A 20,976-nucleotide genomic window follows, 5' to 3' on the forward strand; every position below is an offset into this window, starting at 1 on the left:
GCCCGTATGAGTAACTAAAAACAAAACACTGCACAACGCAAGCCAAAAACGAGGAAAACCTTTCAACTCGAAAATAAGGAAAACATACCATGTTTCCCAAAAGAAAACAACGAAAGTCACACTGTGAAAAAATCATATAAATCGTTAACCTAACAATTCAGATATGATAAATCGACCCAACCTGGATAAAACAACAATCGGTCTAACCTAGACAAAACAACAAATTGGTCCAACTTGGATAAAACAATCAAATCGGTCCAACCTGGACAAAACAACAAATCGGTCTAACCTGGACAAAACAACAAATTGGTCCAACTTGGACAAAACAATCAAATCGGTCCAACCTGGACAAAACAACAAATCGGTCCAACCTGGACAAAACAACAAATCGTATCAATATATTATTAACCTAAGAAATTGAATATGATTCTTTACTCCAACCTGGACAAAATATGTACCTAGGAGTCATAAGTAACCTACTTAGATACATGAGGTACGATGGCAGACAGACTAGAGCTCTAACTGAATCGTAACCTGTCACCCGGCCAAGGTTCAACCTTACGATATAACATTGCCATGAGGATGCAACCTGCAACCCCGAATCCTTAGGCCAACCTGACCCTCAGATCAAAACATTAAATGAGTCACACTGGACCCTAAATGTTAAATAAACCAAAAGGAGAAATCACAACATGTGACTCTCACATCCTTAAACCACCGGTCATTGGATCAAAACGTTAAATCAAATCAAAAGGAGAAATCACAACCTGTGACTCTCACATCCTCAGACCACCGGTCGTCGGATCAAAACGTTAAATCAAATCAAAAGGAGAAATCACAACCTGTGACTCTCAAATCCTCAAACACTTTTCAAAACAATATAAATACCATTTCCCACCATTTGTTTTCCGAAAAGTCACATCACAAACAATAAACGCATCATTCATGCATATTGTTTCCATAGATCCACAAATCCACCAAAACATATATATATATATATATATACACGTAGACATCCGCTCAGGAATGCCTACTAATACCAATTATAGTTGCAGTTACTAAATAACTCTCAAGCAATAAGGGTATTTCGTTTATTAATGAACCTTGTGAGATTACTCACCTCGAAACTCCCGCTGCGTCTTCTGTATAGAACCGAACTAACACTCACACCAACAACTCGTCCAAGAATACTTTGCCAAGTACCTAAGGAAAGTACAGCCTAGATTCAGTCATTGAAACACAAGGAATAACGTTCGAAACCCTAAATCGAACCAAAATTCCCAAAGTGATGCCAAATGAGGCGAAACCACATCCGAGACACCCAATGTCTCCGGAATACTTCTACAATCGATATGTCAAAACCACAAGTCGATCGAACGCTCGGATCCTCACGGATCGAATAAATTAACCTATATGAAACGGTAAAAATCATAACAAATCCATTTGAACACCAAAATTTTCATATTATATATCGAAATGCTCGTATCAACGAGTAGAACATATATAATACCAGAAACAGTCCCCTAGATGGCCAGAACACAGCCAAAACGCCGCCACAGGCAGTGGCGCACCGCCGCCAGCCAAAACTCATTATTTCCCAAAACTCCCAACATAAAAAATGTTCATTAAGAATGCTTGTGAATTTTCATAACTAGCTTGAAGTCAGAAAACAAGCATAAAGGGTCTAAAACTACCTCACAAGCTTTGAATTTTTGCTCAATCCGAGTTAAACTGATTTCCACGTAAATCTATCCAAACAAACACCATAGATTGATCCAGAAGTCTCCCACAAACCCAAAGAAGGAAACTTGAAGCCGTGTCGTCACCGGAACAAGGATTTCCGGTCGGGTCCTAAATCCTCAAACTTTGCCTCCTTGCAGCACAGCCGTGAAGGAGAATCGCTGCTAGAACACCAGAGGGAGGAGCAGACTGCCGAGACGAGCTAATCTGGAAGATTTCACCGCCAGAGACCGCCGGAAAAGTCGGGTCGGGTCAACCGGGTCCGGGTCAGGTCAGACAAAAAACTCAGATAGTGAAGGTCGATCGAGAGAGAAAAGAGAGAGAATGAGAGTTTCCGGAAATGGAAACTTGGAAATTATGAAAATAATTTCGGAAAATTCCAATTTATACCAAAATGGAAACTTCTTCCGAAAGCCATAACTTCCCCATACGAACTCCGATTGATGCGTTCCACATGTCCACGAACTCGTATCGATGCGCTCTACAACTTTAGTGAAGGAAGTTTTAAGAGAATCTCAATGTATCAAAAGTCAACCTTGAAACTCCCCCTAAATCCACTCTTTTCAAATAAAAATTCGTCCGAACCACTTCCGCTTCGTCCACGAGCCACGAAACCGTCCAATAACCATAAAGTTAATTCTAGAAAACCCTCGGAAAATAATTACGAATTTCCGAGGTATCACATTGGAAATCAAAACAATCCAAGAGAGAACTTGTAAACTATAGTTTAATATCAGTACAAGTTGAAATTGCTAATATCAGTTGCCCTTTTTGTTATATATTTGTCTTTGTTGGCTTTACAATTGGTTCTTATTTTATTGATTTGCCGGCTCATCATGATCGATGCTGAATGAGGGTCTTTATGAGGTAATTTTGGTTCCACTAGCCATGAGGCAATACCATATGTATGTTAGTAAAATATATGGTCTAATTGCTATATTAAAAGAAAAATCAAGAAATCATTTATGCAGATTATATACCAAATAGAATGCATAGATCTAAACAATTAATGTAAAATGATAAAAGTTAGAAAAACCTTAAACAATATGGTCGAGTCTAGAACTTGGTTCTATGTCCTTAAGACGAAATTGCCTCCTCATCGGTGCTTAAAGGTTTTAATGGAAAACGTCTCCCAGAATACAACAACTTTCTTCTTGTGGTAGTAGCACTCCAAACCTCAAGAACATCGAACTTAGATTGTGTATGAACTCTCTCTTGAAAAGACTCGATTAGTTTTCAAGACACTAGGAAATACTCATATGTAAAAGGAGAAGAGGAAAGATGAATTCAAGAAGTTATTTTCAGAATATGGTGTAACAAGTATTTTATAGATGTAAGGTGACTTTTGGAGGAAAGATGACTTTTCACTAAAAGTTATCTTTTGTGAGCAGCCATGACTTCTCATTGCATAGTCATTTACATTTATTTAACTTAACACATTTTCACTAAATTATTCATCCACAATTATTGAAATTTAATAATTCAATATTAAATTTTCCAACAATGTGTAATTATAGGTGGCGATGGCATCGACGAAGTGGTGTTAGCTCAGTCGTTAGAGTACTCACTACCTATGTACAAATTCTGGTTGTCTTCCTCTTGCTCTTTCACCTACTTAGCAAATGGTTGATGGCCACATCTTTTTATAGTCAATGACGGAAAACTCTGGAGCCCTTTATTTAAGGCTGGGCAGAGGCCGGGTCCTCCTAAAATTTCACTAGGCCCAGACCCGGCCCGTTTTTTACGGTTCGGGCCTAAAGCCAGTTTTGGCACCAATAGGGACCGCCCGGTTTTCTTGGCTTTCGGGCCCAAATACCAATTTTATTCTTTGCTATCTGCCCACATATATATAATCCAGATTTCATTCATTTCAACATGTTGAAGTTCAAAACACTATCCATACTGCACATTCAAATATCCAGATTTGAAGTACACATTATCTAAATTCAAATACAAGAAGTCAGGAACAATTTGACATGTAATTCAACACAAAGTCTCAATTCAAATACAAAGTCCCAATTAATACAAAGCTGCAATCGAAATTGAAAGTCCAAATTCGAAAGGAGCAATTCAGCAACCTTTTTTTCTAGTCTTCTAAGCAATTCAGCAAAACCAGCAATCAATTAGCAATCACGGGTTTCCCTACACTAACCAATATACAAAACTTATCAAGAAGTGATTCAACAAAGTGAATAAACCTCATATTGCAGCTTAAAACCAATACACAGCAGCTCACCTGACTTCTCAGCCATCTTCGATTTTTTTTGCTTTACAAGCAGCCTTCTCAGTCATAATATGAACACATTTGAACAACCTAACTTGGATTCTTTTGATTGTTGTCCTCTCTCACCATAATTTAGTAAACAATTTAGATCAATTCTCTCTCATAAACTCTTAGATTGAGCTTGCTACTAAATTTATATTGTTTGATAAGTGAACAACTTACCAAACATTTCCTGCCTTTATCATGTTCATTTATCAATTGCTGAAAAAAGAAGAAGAAGAAGAAGAAGAAGAAGAGAGCTTCCTTCACTACAGCTTTGCTCACATTAGCTGAGCATAAATAATCACACTACCAATACGCAAAATCACAACTTCTAATGCTGGTTCATCATCAAATTTAAGCTTAAGTAGCATGTAAAACACATCTTTAAGCTAGAATTTTCAATCGAAACAAACAATGTAACATAATTACTTTGAGGATTGCGGTATGGATGATAAACGAGATTGAGTCGCTAAGTTTCGGATCGACCACCAAACACTTCTTTCCTCGAATCTGCAAATTCCAGAACAAAATCATTTCAAATCGGAGCACATAAATAGAGAGCAACTAAAGAACAGACTAAGGGAGTACCTGGTGCTTGGTGAGCTTTCAGCGAATGGCCCTGCTCTTGTTCTTGTACGCTTCCCTCAACACAGCTCTAGAGTAAGATCACCGAGAGAGAGAGAGACCTTGATACAGGGCAGACTAGGGCGGGCGAGACTCAGAGAGACTGATTCTTGGAGGGAGGCAGTAGAGGACTATCGAAGAGGAAGAAAGAAGGAGGCGGTTGATTGAGTGAATGAGTGAAGACTGAGCAAAAGGAGATTAGGTTTGGGTCTTTAGGGCTAAAGACGCTAATTCAGTGTGTCCGATCCTAGGATGAGAATTTTGAGCGTTGCGGTGTAACCACTCATATACAGACACATGTATCTTTTTTATGTCATGCGGACTTGCCCGTCTTTTGCATTTCTAAAATTCAAGGCCCGGGCCCGGGCCCGGACCATTCTTTGATTACCAAGGCCCAGCCCTGACCATTTTGAAGAAGAAAAAATATAGGGCTTACGGGCCGGGCTTTCACAGGTCGGTCCAGGTTTGCTTCAGGCTTAAACGCCCATCCCTACCTTTATTAGTGTGCTCTCATGGACCACCATCCAATCACATTCTCCTTCATGAACCTTCCATGTTCTTGAGTATTCCAATGAACCATTTTTCTAGAAATGTGTAGGGACCTTTCTCAATCAATTTTACGTGAGAACCAATATATCACATGGTTTAGGATCTCAAACGCCATGTACCCATCTCCCACATTAGCTCTATAGGAAGACTAAGGTCCAACATGAATTTAACCATGTGTTTATTCCCAATGCATCAACTTGACCATGCAATTCTCTATGTATAAATAGATAGATGAATGCATATACAATTAATATCATGCATTCACTCTGTGCAAAATATCTTTACCAAGAAAGAATATGCACCAAACCTCACATCTGTGATAACCAAAATTATAGGATCATATTTTTGGGGGTTAAGGTTAAGAGTATTTTTTGCACAACTCTTTTATTTTGTATATCGTCTCCGTAACTTTTCATTTGATTTACAACATCAGTTAATTTAGTAAACTAATATGTAAGCAACGCATCTTCTTACATTCTTATATATTCATAATCACAATATAAAAGTTGTAATTAACTTTACATATCTTAACTTAGGATCTCCTCTGTATTCTTCTTTCAATACCTCCCAAGCAGCCTTTACTATCTATTCATTAGAGATTCTTGGAAATATCTCATCTGATAATGCAAATCAAGGTGAGAGATTTTGCAATTTGTGATGTTGTCCTTCATCAAGGTAACTCAGATACATCTTCTGAGATCTTGAACCCTACTTCTACAAAATTTCATAAATCATGAAATTTGAATATGGCTCTCATTTTGATTCTCGAGAAATCATAGTTATCACCCATAGACATTAGAGTGTTATGCCTCGTACCTAGAATTACTCGTCTACTAGTCATTTAAACAGTAAATGATAAGATTTCCACTTTTCACTCTCGTTTATAATATTTAGGGGGCCCTAGAAATGACATTTTTCTTCAATTCATGATAAATGACAAGACCTGCCCCAAATTTCATCCTGAAATCCGAGGTGGCCCTGCAGGGCCCACCTTATGAATAACTCTACTAAAAATTCGGTAGTGTCACCCCTCAAAATGGACTACCCAAAACTTGTAGAAAACATATTTACACTTCTAAACAAACCACCATCCTTATTCTCTTGGAGCCACATGCTTCCCAAATCATAACATCTCCCATTTCACAAGTACAAGTCTCAACTTAATAACATTAATCCCACAGGTTTTCAGAGCAATTCTAATCAAAAGGTGAACAAAGAAAACAAAAATATGAATACGTGGAAGCTGTGCTGTTGACTATGCCTCGACTCCATGTACGTCCGACCTCAACTAATCTGATCTGCAAACTAGGCATTTGAAACCGAAGGGCCTAGGGGAAAGTATTTAAAAAACGTTAGCATGAGTGGACAAAAATAAATAATCAACATAATTTAAATAAGGTAAAATTTAATACTTTCCCACGTATTTAAACTTATAAAACCTTGATGCATGCAAGGTTTATAAAACAATTTTTTTAAACTCGAAATCTCGTGAAAGCATACTAGCCATACTGGTTAAGAGAAGTCGGACTAGCCCCGCTAGTCAAAAATAATAAAGTATGGGGAAGATGAATATCACCATACAACAAAGGAGCCTCCCAGGCTTGGGTCGGAGCCTCCCAGGCTCTGTGCTAGACTGCAACTCACAAACACAAAGTAAGTGAGGAGGACGCTATACAAAACACTCAACTGCAACTCACGTGAGGAGGAGCCTAAATAAATATACCCAGGTATGGTGAAGAAAAACAATAGAAACCCGAAAACAAATAAGGCTTCCCAAAAATCTCGCAAACAAGGCAAGAGCACAGCTCCTACCCGTACTAGGTAAATCGCATGAGAAAAACAATTAAACTCAACGACGTGTCCCGCACGTCACGTCAAATATTCTCGCTAAGAATATAATTCACAAAAGAAAATCATATGCAAGATTAAATTATAAATCGCATGTCAAAACCAAGATTCCAAAGAGATTCTCACCACAGCATTCCCCATGCTAAAACCGAAAGTCGATAAATAATTGGTAATTATAAATCTTCACCGAAAATCTCATTTTCGGAAATCTTTCGAAAAGTTTGAAATCGACGAGCAAACAAATATATTTCAATTTCCAAAATTCTCCTCGGAAAACGATTCATAAAATATAAGTCATGACCGAACTCAAATATCAATATAAATCGAAAATGACTAAAATCATAACTTCAAATCCGAGCATAAGAAACCAAAACCAAATAATAATCTGAAACTAAATAGATGCTCGACAAATATTATGATAATTAATTAAGTAAAACATTAATTCGAGAAATAAACGCATGCATCATTACTTAAAACAAAAGCCCACTCACAGTACACAACTAACGTGACCACGCATATGGATCCTCGTCCAGTGATGGGTCGGTAACTCGTCCTGTACAAAATTATATTTCTTAAACAACAATTCGAAAATTAAATACGATTCTAAAACGAAACTCGAAAACCCCTCATAAACCAACATCTCCATTTCTTCTCGGATTTATCCCAAACTTCACCACTAAGATCAATTCGTCGATTTAAAGGCTCTAGGGCATAACCAAGAGAAATCTGACGGTCAGATTCTCGTAAATCGATAACCGAAACTCCGCATTTCAAAAAATCACAATCGATACCAGACTTTGTCCAATTTCCACCAAAATCATGCCTATAAGTTTCACACACTACAACCAACCAAACTAGCCAAAACAGAAGGCTAGAATCGGCCCCATGAGCCTCTATGCGTCATCAATAGTGGCAACGCATGGGCCCCACTCGCCGCTGGCCAACCCTCAAATTTGGTATCAACACCTATGCCAAAATCTTCCTCCAACATCCCAAACAACATGCACAACTGTCAGAAAGTCCACTTTGAAGCCAAAAGTCGGGAATTTTCCTCGAAAGCAAAAGGGGCGATTTGAAACCCTAGATCTTCAATCCTTCGATTCGGCCTCCACACTTCAAATTGGATCTAGAGACTTGGAGGGATTGGAGTACACCTCAAGAGCTTCAAAACCCAACAGGTTTCGTCGCGGGAGGTGGCCGGAATTCAGAGAAATTGCTAGAGATCGGAATACGCATCGAAGCTAAGTTTTTCCTTAGATTCTCTCTCCTCCGGCTAAATTATTGCAAACCACTGCCGCAGACTTTGAGGGGAGGAGGAGGCGATCCAAACCATTAAGATCCTTGTCCCTGATTTGCATCAATTTTAAATGTGGAAGAAGAAGCGAGGCTTTTTCTTGTCGCGGGTCCGATTAGAGCAACCCGAATTTTTCTTGCTTATCCAGCTGTTTCAAGCAGCACCACCACAAGGGCTTTGAAGCTCTCATCCTCGTTGTTCCAGGGAGATAAGCTTGGCCTTCCCATTCACATTGAGCATGAAGAATCGACAAATGAAAGTTCAGCTGCCGAAACTTTTGAGGATGACAGGTAGAGCCCTCGATCGAGGAAGAATTCAATTCATGGATGGCATGGCTATATTTTTTTTAGTGGACTTTGCTTCTAAATTATTTATGCATGTAATGCTATTTTTCAAGATATTAATTTAACGTATCGATTTATATTGACAATAATTGAAGTATGATTTTTAAACATAAGATTTATTAATGATTTATCGAAATTTAATAAAATTATGTTTTTGTTAATATGATGATGATTAATTACCAATAGTGGTTTGAGATATGATTACTATCTTGATTCAGTTGGCCTTAGGAATTTTAGAATGGATGTTGGTGAATTCAAGCTTATGGGTGGATATTTATATTTTCAGAGCATGCATGCATTACCTTGTCGGCTGTACCCTCCATAAGATGACTAGTCTGCAGTACCCTCTAGTCATCGCCTCCTAATATTTCGGTCGGCAATATCCTCCAGTGTGTCATCTAGTTGATAGTACCCTCTAGATGACTAGTCAGCAGTACTATTTAGTCATCGCTCTTTTCGTATGAGTTAGATAGTGATACTGTTTAGATATTCCATCTAGGCCTCATTTAGTTCGTAGAAAGTAAAGTAATTCCTTTATCTTAATATTTTATTTCTTTTTGCATCCCAAACACGAGAAATGATTAAGTTTATTTTCCCAATGCTCTAATTTCATAAACCAAACAAGGCCTTAGGATGAGTAATTGTATAGTATGACCCTACTGGGCGCCTAGTGAATGCTACAGTTGAGATAAACCCTGTGGCCATGCACTTAGTGAGAGCTGCTATTCGAGTACTAGTTATTGCTCATGTTAGTTGACTGTTGGGTTTATATTTAGTATTTGACGATTTGGAATTATTTTCTATGAAATCATATTGCATGCATGGTTTCTAATGAAAGACTAGTGTTGGAAAAACATTAAATTTCATTCGTATTTCCTTGAAAGTTTTCTAAATGCTTGACTTGGGCCCTCCGGTTTTGCGTTGCCCAATTTGCAGATTAGTTGAGGTTTATTTTTGTCCACTTACTCTAACAGTTTTCTAAGCACTTGACCTGGGTCCTTCGGTTTTACATTGCCCAGTCTGCAGATTAGTTGAGGTCGGGCACGCATAGGAGTTTAAGGCATAGTGTCCACCACTTCCATCTTATTAGTAGGTTACTAGTTTAACCTACTTGTATATTATTTTTCTATCAATTGCCTAGACTGCTCTGATTGCCAACTTTTTGTTGTGATCAAAATTTGGTATTTGAAAATTGGGGTGAACTCTTTTATTCTTATTTTGTGGGAATTTGATATATTAAGGAGAGCATGTATGTTCATTGGAGTTGTGGTAACGTTATTGGCAAATCTTAGAAGTGTTCAATTTGTATTCATATGTTTTTGAGTAGTCTATTTTAAGAGTAATTCTGTTGAATTTTTAGTAGAATTCCTCATGAGGTGGGCCCTACAGGTCCACTTTAGGTTTCAAGGTGAAATCTGAGGCGGGTTTTGTCATAGACCGCTAATTTCATACCACTACTTCTCAATCTAGCTATAATTTTGGCGCAATCGAATCTAGAATTTCACTATAATCACCTGTAGTAATCACGACCCCTTAATTGTCTGGATAAAAAATGAAGCTCTAATACCATGTTGGATATCATGTTAGATATCATCCCACTAATCTCCTACTTTGATTCAACTACAATAAGAGTTTTTCTATTGGAACCTCCAAATTTACTCACTTGATCACCTCTATGCTTTTTACACCTCCTATCAAATTTTCAAATACTAAATTTACTCATTAAACCTCACTAAAGTTCCTCAAATAACCTCACTCATACAATTAATTTACAAACAAACTAAGATCTTTATAATAAAAAAACTTAGTCATTTCAATGATTTAATTACTCTATAAATCTTAATTACATTTGCATTCCTTAATCAGACAACATAAATCTCTTATCCAATAAAAAAAAAATTCAAACACAAGGTATTGAGTTTTAAAAATTAATAAAAATAAAATAATATGAACTATTATGTGATTTTTTTTTTACTTTTTCTTTTTTGGCTGTTCAAAAAAAAATAAAGATTAATCATTTTTTCTTAATGTTTCTCTATTTTCTGTACCTCATGATTAATTATTTAAATATTTTTTATTTATTTTTATTTGCTAGTTCATTTTTTTTTTCTTCTTCTTCTTTTTACAAATATAATGGATAGATTTAGATTTAGATTTAGGGCATAATACAATTTATTTTATTCTCCCTAACCAATATGCGTTCAATATACATATCATACATTTTTATCTTTATCATAGTTTTATTTCTTAATATATATATATATATATATAAATATATCATTTTTATCTTTATCATAGTTTTATTTCTTAATACATATATATATATATATATGAATGCTTTAATGAGTATGTAGTGAAATTGGAAAATGAAAAGAGATAGGGAAAATAATAAAGAATGCAATCTAATATTATTGAATTGGAAAGTCTAGAGAAAATAAATATAACCATTTTTTTGGGTATAATTATTGTCCTTAATAGTCATTTTATAGTAGGTTATATATGTCATTCAATAATTCATAATAGAGTGAGGTCAAGTGAGCAGATTTGGAGGTCCCAATAGAAACTCTCCTACAATAATGATGAACACAAATATACAGAAGAAAAAATGCACGAGAAAAAGTTGAGAGAATGGTTAAACATTGCAGCCTTATTCCTATTCCTCAAATTTGGATCTACAATCTCTTGTTTTGGTGTGCTTAAGACCCCTAATGCAACATCCAACTACAATCTCAGCCATACATGTGGCATTTGATCAGACCACACACTTGTCCGCATAATTAAATTGCAATTACAAATAGAACAAAAAAGAATTTAACATTTCAAAAAAATAATTGTAGACCAAACTCAGCTAGCCTACCGAATCATGTTATCCCTTATGTTTAAAATCATGCTAAAGAAATAGAAAAAGAGTCATTACTTGAGGAATACCAGATCAATTTAGCATCAATACCCAATAAATTGGAAGAATAGTTACATGAATATCATGAAAAAGAGATAGTCATTCACCGTGAATATTGGAAGGTCAAATCAAGTTGCATCAGGCATGAAATAGGAGACTCTAGAAGAGAGAGTCTCATTAACCGATAGAGGGAGATTAAGTCACTACACAATAAGTTGATTAAGCCAATTGTCATGCCAAAAATTTATTTTATCACCTGTACCAACTACCCACTTAGAACCAACAATAATGTTAGTAAAACGGGGTTTAAAACCTGGCCAAATTTATGACATTTTGTAGTAGGCATAAGGCCATGTTAGTACAAGTTACCTAGCTTAGTGTATCAATTTCTCTATAGATGTGTTTTGACAAAAAATAGGATCAAATTGAACAGAAACATGTCTAATGTTCCAAATAACGATTTCATCTAATCTATAAAGAGAATAATTGAGTTTGATTAAATTTTAAAAATCCAACAATTATCTCTTCTTCTTTTTTGGAAATATTATCTTAAAATATAAAGTTTCACGCATTCTGGACAAAACAATAAATTACATAATAAATAAATAAATAAAATAATGTAACGTCCCCACACTCGATTGCTCACTAGCACACTTTTTATTTCTCTTTTTTCTATTGATTGTTTTTGTTTTTCTTTTAAGAGGAACATGTCAACTCTTTTCATTCATTCATCGAAATTACATAATGATCTACTCCAAAAGGACTGTCAGAAAAGCCATTATATAAGCAATTCAACCTTTTCATGGTCCTGTGAAGCTCATACAAAACCTAGTCAACACTATCTATGGAAAAGTCAAAGACACAGGCAATGGGACTATTCTTGGCGATATGTCTGAAAACTGAGAACCTGCCGGCTGCTGACTTTCTCCCCAAAAGGAAGGAAATCACCAGAGTTTCAATCACCCAATACAAACTAAAACAAACTAAACTAAACAAGGAAAATGCAGACCCAAAGTTAGACCCAAACAGAAGGCCAAACCCTAAATCCCAAAACCTTACAGAACTTGAACCCAAACCCTAGCAAAATTTGAAGTCTAGGCCCAACTAGAGGCCTAGACCAACCTAAAACTACTAAGGGCACCGAAAGCATTAGTCACCCCAGCCATAGCATTACCACCGACAACTGCGTCGCAGCTGCCGCTACAAATGTCAATATCATTACCTGCCACTTCGAATTTACTAAACCTCGAAGCCAGAATCATGCCAACATAAAAAATAGAGGAGAAAACCTCACCTCGAAACCAACGATCAACTCCCTTCCTATGGCAATACTCCACTGACCTAACACCGATGCTGCTCCATTCAAAGCTAAAGACCAAAGTCCGACCTCCAACCTTGGTTACAATCACACCCGGATCTAGTTCTCCCGACCCCTAACCTAGATGGCCTTGCCTCCACTCCTTCTGACTGCAAGCAAGGTGCAAACATTGTTTAAAGTAGTGTGCATTAAGACACACCTTAAGTATGAGGAAGGCATGGCTTCACCAAAACACCTTGAGGCTACCTCTAGAAAGCTTTTTTATTTTTTATTTTTATTTTTTACATCAAGATCAGAACAAGTTTTATATTTATTATATAGCCTAGTAATATCTCCCTGAACAAGAAAAAGATACGGTAGATGCTGACCCAGAGAAAGGCGTCTCTCTCACGCCCTGGTAGAGCACTAGGTTTTTCCATACATAATAAGTAACTTGAGAATCACTCGACTAGCGATAACAAAACAAACTTTGTGTTTTGATTGGTATTTTTATTTATTTTCATCTTGTATTTGAACATTTTTTTTATCAGAAATAAGGACACATATAGTTCGTTGGTTGTTGTTTTTTTTTTTTTTTTTTTTTTTTTAAGATAAAGAGCACATACATTAATATGGCTCTATGTTAGCTGAATAGCCACCCTCAAGTATAAGGGGTACAATTAATAGTATATGGATTTAAGAAAGGTTGTCAAACCTACAAGGATTGAATTCCTTTCACTAGCTAGGGTGTGAATCTAAGGAGAGCTAGAATATGCAAATGTACAATCATGAACCTAGAATCACAATGAAATCTAAACTCATAGTGAGTATGTGCAAGATGGAGTAGTGATTAGTTTTTTTAATATAGTTTTGAATTGAAAACAACTAGATGCTCAAATATAAACTAAATTACTCTAAACTAAACTAGTGATCAAATTGATGAAAGTTGGGATTTAGATTGTCTACCTTAGCCTCCCTTGCAAGTATTGATGTATTTCAATATGAATGATGGTAAATTAATTAACCAATTTCTCTCCTTGCATCCCCTCTCGGGTATGGCAAGGGACATGCTCCTTTGATGATATCAAGCAAACCCTTTTGGGAGTAGTACTTAACTACTTAAGTCATGCATTTCAATCTGGTTAGGTATCTAGTGTATAAAGTTTGGAGATGAAAAAATCATGCAAACAAACCAAGCTTATCTCTAAGTGATTGTAATTCACAATCTCCATATGCACACCTAGTGTGCTTTCATGCATGCTTTAACATTCAAAGGTTATCAAGATCTAAACATTAAACCATGACACGGCAAATACACATACTCAAAGTGGTAAAGTCTAAACATATGCATTCAACTTTTGAACTAGCATGTAGGCATGTTAAAGAAAATTTCATCACGTACATCATATCATAACATAAATCCATACAAGATTGACTAGGGCTTTCAACCCTAGCCCAAACAGAGTAACTACTCACTCATAATCATACAAATTAGCATCAAATCTACAATATATATACATACAGGCCCGCTCACCTGCGGGACGAAAATAAAGGGACAAAACGGGACGAAATCATCCCAGTGGTTGGATCTTAATGAAATTGATCAAACGGATAAAAAGCAAACCATTAAAACCAAATTTTTTAAACGCACTATCCAATCCCGTCTAATCTACTTTTCTTTCCCTGTTTATCTTCCTCCTCCCTCGTCTCAATTCTCAATCCAACTTCATTCAAGAAAAAAAAAAAACTCTCAATTCATCTAAGACCCCTCAGAGCCTCCCCTATAACATTCTTGATTCATCATCATCACCATAAGACTGGTCTATCTTGAAGGTATTTTTCTTTTCAGTTTGGTGAATCATGGAGCCATTGTATTTTGTTTAATGATTTCACTGCTGGTGCTCTGATTTCTTTGTCGTTGCCAATGGAAATTTGTTCAGTTTTCAGATTTGGATTCCTGCTCAAAATTTTATTGATTTGATTTGATTTGATTTGTTTAGATTGGGATTTGGAAGTGTTTTTTTTTTTTTTTTGGTAAGCAAAGTGTTTCTGTTTTCAATTGCTGGGATATGGAGTTGGTACAAAGAAATTGATAAAAGATCTATACTTTTTTGGATAGTGGAATGGATTGAATCATTGTGTTTAGCTTTTAACTTCTTTTTCATTATTATTATGTCTTTGAAATTATTATGTCTAAGACTAAGCTACGGTGAAATTCTATTTATAGTTGTGTTTGTAATATAATGTTGCAGCTTTATGATGGGTGATCCATCGTTACAAGACCTGAATGAGAATGGTATTGTAGATGAACCAAAACTTCAGCTTGGTCAAGAATTCGAATCAATAGAGGAGGCATATTACTTTTATAATGAGATATATGCAAAGACAGTTGGTTTTAGTGTCAGAATGGGTTCAACTAAGAGAAGTAAGGTGACTGGAGAGATTACTTGGAAACAATTTTTATGTTCCAAGGAAGGAAAAACAGATGAGACTTATGAGAACTCAAGACGGCAACATTCATCGACCATGGAAGAAAGGAGGTGCGGAATAAAGCATATGGGTTGTAAGGCAAGGTTGAACATCGTCTTTAACAAGGCAAGCAAAAATTGGTGTGTAAGTGACTTCGAGGAGGCTCATACACATGAACTTACAACCCTAACTGGTCACGTAACTGACCATGTCACTGACCAAGTAACTGACCAAGTAACTTCCCATGTCACTGACCAAGTAACTGCCCATGTCACTGACCAAGTAACTGGTCACCTGCCCATGTCACTGACCATGTCACTGACCAAGTAATTGCCCATGTCACTGACCAAGTAACTGGTCACGTAACTGACCATGTAACTGACCAAGTAACTGCCCATGTCACTGACCAAGTAACTGGTCACGTAACTGACCATGAGACTAAACGGGATTGGATAATAGGTTAAAAAAAAATTTGTTTTAATGGTTTGCCGTTTTGTCTGTTTGATTAACTGAATTAAGATCCAACGGCTGGGATGGTTTTGTCCCGTTTTGTCCCTTTATTTTCGTCCCGCAGGTGAGCGGGCCTGTATATACATAAAGGTAAATAAAGAGTTAAAGGAAATATTGAACTAGTTGAAGCTTGGCAAATTGATGGCTACACTACTAGAAATTTCCCCATTAGCACCCTTTATTTAGCCACAAAAAAATCATCAGTGCCAAAATGAATAGTATTACACTGATACATAAGATTGGTGAGATTTTTTTCCCTCTCACTGATCATCAGTGTATAGTACACAGTAGATGCAAAGTATTAGTTGTTTAATCCGTATGACACTGTTAATGGGGTCAAAACTATAAAATATGTATCTAGAGGACTGACACACATGCTTTTAATCCTTTTATCAGCTATGGTGATCTATGATAGCCGTCGGATCAGTGAAGAGTTGATCGAACGCTCAATTGACACAAGGTCCCTTTCCTTCTAATCTCTATTGAGACTCGAGTTCAGACCTAAAACCAGCCAGATCTAGCTTTTTCTTCCCCTTTGTCTATCTCTTTCTCCCCTTCATAGTTCAAACCTGAACAAGATCTAGTTTTTTCTTCCCTCACTTTAGTTCGATTCCTGATCTCTCTCCTCTCTAGTATTTTCTCTTCTGGGTGACTGGTTGCTCGTCTGAACTCAGCGAGACACGCGAATAGCTGCGGACTATCTTCTCTCAACCCAGGTGACAATCTCAATTTCAAAACTTTATCGAGGATGATACTATGTTGTTTTGTGTTTTGTATGTCTATTCATTGAATTTGGTTGACTCTGATGACATTGATTTTCCTCAGTTTGATTGAAGTTTCCGGGGTAGGAACTTTTAGGTTAAGCTATATGCTTCAGATTAGGAGAGTTATTCCGTGGTCTGGGGATTTAGGTTTGCAATATGCCAATATCCAAACATGTTTAGCCTTATAGTGTGGAATAAGCAATGGCTTTCTTGAGGGTAATAGAATTATTTGACTTAGTTCAGGTTAGTTTTAAGTGTGAAGCTTCTGCACAAATCTAGAGACTCAGTGATTTGTAGATTTTATGTTTACTATTTTTGTTTCTAATGTTCACAGTTGGACATGGACCTTGGAAACTATGAGCGATTCCTAGAAATCAAGCTGACCCGTGATAATAATATTTCTACCGGAATGATTTACCAGGCACGTTGGTTAAATTTCACATGTATATATGATCAATATATTATACATATATCAATGATTCCAAAAATATTTGTATTATCTATTTATCTTTGATACCACAACTGACAAAGGTTTGAATTTTCTTTCTTTCGGTCACATGATGTTATAAATAGAGAGATAGGTATTTTGTCTGCATCTGAGCTCTTTTTAGATATATTAATCTGGCCCCTATTTTTCTTATATTGATTACTTTTCTCTCTCTTTTTTAACGTGTAGCTTGTCCCTCACATCACAGATGCTATCCAAGACTGGATTAAGCGTGTAGCACATATACATGCAGTTGATGGAAAGTCAGGCCCTGCTGAGGTTTGTGTCATAGAGTTTACTCATTTGATTCTCAAGTTAGCTATCTGTTTTTGTATTAGTAGGTGCATTTAATTATACATGTAATGTTGTAGATGTCTACAATGATCTTATATCCCATTGAGTTCTTTTCTAGTGATGCTGAGAAATTTGCAGAAGAATGTCCTTGCTGTACTGGTTGTAGATCGGGTCGCATCATTTGGTGAGCTTCTTATCATGATAAGATTTCTCTATGATAGTTTCATCTCTCTCTTTGCTTTATATGCATTTTCCTTTCTCTAGTTGAACTAGCAAGAAGGGATGCACTTGTGCTGTACATCTCTTGGTATTCTAACTCTGGAAGTTTTACTTGTATGGGTTTAATGTCTTTCTTGTTTTTTTGTGAAGCCATGTACCTTGGTTTTGTGATTTTGGCTTGAGGTATGTTTTACTTCCATAATTCTTATCTTTCCTTCTGTGGTAGTACTTGTTCTTTACTGTCATTCTAAGATTAAATATCTACACTTCTAGCATAAGTTTGCGTCTGTCAGAGCAACATATAAACACATTGTGAAAATTTAGGGGATCTGGGGTCTCTTTTATTATCAATTACTAGATATGTGATATTACAATTTCGGTGATATCCTTGAATTTACTAAACTGGTGATACTTTTTCTTCTTTTTAGGTCTGCTACTGTGCCTATCTATCTCATTCAGAGGGCAAAACACTTCCTTTTATTACTGTTGAAGAAGGTACTTGCAGGTCTTGGGTTCTCTTTTTATAGTGTTCTGTGATTCATCTTATTGAACTAATCACTTGATATTCCTGTACAATGCTTGATACTGCATATCAACATGTTTTGTTACACTTATCAAAATGAATTAATTGGGTTAATGTTAATTCGGCAGGGTTGATTTTCAAATTTGAGCCTTCAATGTTTGTTTGACTGAGCATAGAAAAGTTGCTAGAGGTAAAGTTGCAGCCATGGAGAGGAACATGAAGAAATTTATGTTTTCTGATGTATTTTATTTGAAATTGCATACAATCTGTACAGTAAATTTTAGAAATACATGGTTATAGGTGTGCCAATTTTTTTTTATTTTATTTATTCCCCAAATTTTGCCACTAATGTTGGTGGCATTGAGAAAACACACTATTACAATAACAGTGGGAAAGAAAAAGGTAATTTGCTGCATTAGGTTTTGGTATGCCACTGTTGTTTTAATAGTGTGGATTGCCCCAATAGTACCTGCAATAGAGGGGACTGATTTCTCATTAGTGGCTGCATAGTGGCTAATGGCGAGATGGAGGTTTTGTGGTGGAGATGGAGATAGAAAGAAGTGTAATGGGGTGATATGGGTGATGCCCTTACTTGTAGGGATATGAGATGCTTAAATAGATGAAGAGAGATATTGTGTGAAATGATGAATGGAAGCAAAAGGGAGAAGCTCAAGCATTGTAAGAAGCATGGAGGTGGAGTATGAGAGTGGTAATATATCCCAAAAACAAGGAAAAAAGGCATGGGGAAGATGGAATAAAAATCAGAAAGTAATGACGAGCTATTAAAGAGAGTAGAGTAGAAAAAGATGGCTAAGGGAGAGGGATAGAGCAGCTAGCTTTCTCAAGTGCATGGGAAAGAAGGAAAGAAGAAGTGTAGAGATGGTTTTGGGTTACCAAAGTCAAGGGGACAAGCATGGGGAAAATGTGTGCATAGGGATGCCTATTATCTAAAAGATAATATGATGGATTAATCTTGTCATAATCTTGTAGGATTTTTCTAGGACTCTCCTTGATAATTGCAGCATCATAAAGCTTCCAAAAACACACAGCAAAGGCGTCCAAAAAGGATTCTTGGCCAAGTTACCTTATTTGACAAGGATTCATTTTTTGCTTCTGAAGCTTCCTTCTTGGACTAGGTTTGACTTGCTATTGCCATGTTTCTGGATGGTTCTCGACTCCTACATACTCTATGACGTCAAAAACGTTCGAGAAAAACTCCAAGTAAGTTGCTGGAAAAGATCTCCCAAAGATCTTTGTCTTTGAGCATTAATTCCCACTACCTTGATGACGTTTATGACCAATTCTTGAGCTCATGTCATATTACAATATCATGTCTTTAAGGAATGCCCGCCTTTTCTGCAAGAGCCCACTTGGAAGGTTGCCAAAATTTCACTTTCTTCTTCTCTTGTCAAGATTTTCTACAAAACATGGAATTAGATTAGTCAACACTAAATTGGACTTTTAGAACTAGTAAATTCCATGTTTTTGGGCAAAAATATATATATGAATTATGATCCAACACCCTGGTTTATGGGCAAAGAATAGTTCAAAGAAGACTACTTTATTTTGACATCGGTAGCTCATAGTAGTATATGCTAACAAAAACAGTTCGCCTCGTAGGCAATCTATTCTACCTAACTCCAAACGCCGAGCACGCCATTGTGGTATGTTGAAACCAAGTACTTCTACTAAGACTCCTAGAGGAGCTTCAACTAGCATAGACAAGACAAACCCGATCGAGCTAAAAATGATCGAGGTTCGTCACCTAAGAAACAACTAGAAAAAAAATTAACATAAAAAATGCCTAAACCGGGCTGGAGCCCACTACCTCCCAAAGAAGGGAATTATTGAAAAAAAAAAAAACAAACAAACTAGGGCTAAACAAGCAAACAACCCACTAAGCTCAACAAAACCAGTAGACTAGCCCAAAGCCTTGGCCTAATACCAGGAGCCGAACACACAGAGTCCACCACCAGAATCGTAAACCAATGCTGCGATGAAGTTGATAGACGCCAGAACTTGCACTAACATAGCATAGCATTCGCCGCTGTCGACCCAGTTTGACGCCCACTTGCCAACGAAGCACCATGGCCACTCACACACCAAATCCATTAAGATCCAAGCCGCTCAGTTGACAAAACCCTAGCTCCCCATGGAATTTCCTCCCGACGGAACACACAGCCTCTCCACCTCCCCTGGAAATCCAAGCCAGCAGCCCCGAGCGCATAAACTCCTCCCCAAAGCTAATCCAAATCGATCAGAAACGAGTCAAGCATTTGACCACAACAATGTCCAACTTAGAAGCCTCATCAGACAAATGAGAACACGTACTCCCCGCCTGGCTGCACTCACCTCACCGTGATGAGACCAGAGCCTGCCTCGGTGAGGGACCCGCCGGACGAGAAATAGGAGAGTCATGAAGAGAAAACCAAAAGAGTCGTGCGTAGGGGCACGTTCAAGGAAGAAACCCTAATAGCCTTTTACTTTTTGGTGTACTTTGTTGGTTTTTTTTTTTTTTTTAAAGAGGATCAAAGGGTTTCACTTCTACCCCCATGGTGACTCGAACCCATGAATTCGTACATATGTAATGGGTGCTCTAACCACTGAGCTAACACCACTTCGTCAAAAATAAATCTGAAAGAGGATCAAAAGGTTTCACTCCTACCCCATGGTGACTCGTTGTATTTGATCAATTGTATTAGTGAAATTCCTATTTTAATTTAAAAAATCCTTTCAAATAATGCAGTAATACCATAGTAATTACCCACGATGAACACTGTTTTGGTCTGATAAACATAAATGAATCAATCAACAACATATCTGTGCTCATCCAATTGTATTAATCCAAA

General features: G+C 36.8%; 1 protein-coding gene across 1 annotated transcript; it reads left to right on the forward strand.

The window, feature by feature from the left end:
- Positions 1-16,805: 16,805 nt before the first annotated feature.
- LOC112184117 (CTP synthase-like) lies at positions 16,806-18,261 on the forward strand. Its single transcript, XM_024322404.1, has 6 exons — positions 16,806-16,847; positions 16,939-17,025; positions 17,281-17,370; positions 17,463-17,569; positions 18,033-18,099; positions 18,256-18,261. The coding sequence occupies exons 1-6, from the start codon at positions 16,806-16,808 to the stop codon at positions 18,259-18,261; spliced, it is 399 nt and encodes a 132-aa protein (XP_024178172.1).
- The last annotated feature ends 2,715 nt before the right edge of the window (positions 18,262-20,976 follow it).

This window comes from Rosa chinensis, chromosome 2, assembly GCF_002994745.2.
Source record: "Rosa chinensis cultivar Old Blush chromosome 2, RchiOBHm-V2, whole genome shotgun sequence".
Lineage (NCBI taxonomy): Eukaryota > Viridiplantae > Streptophyta > Magnoliopsida > Rosales > Rosaceae > Rosa > Rosa chinensis.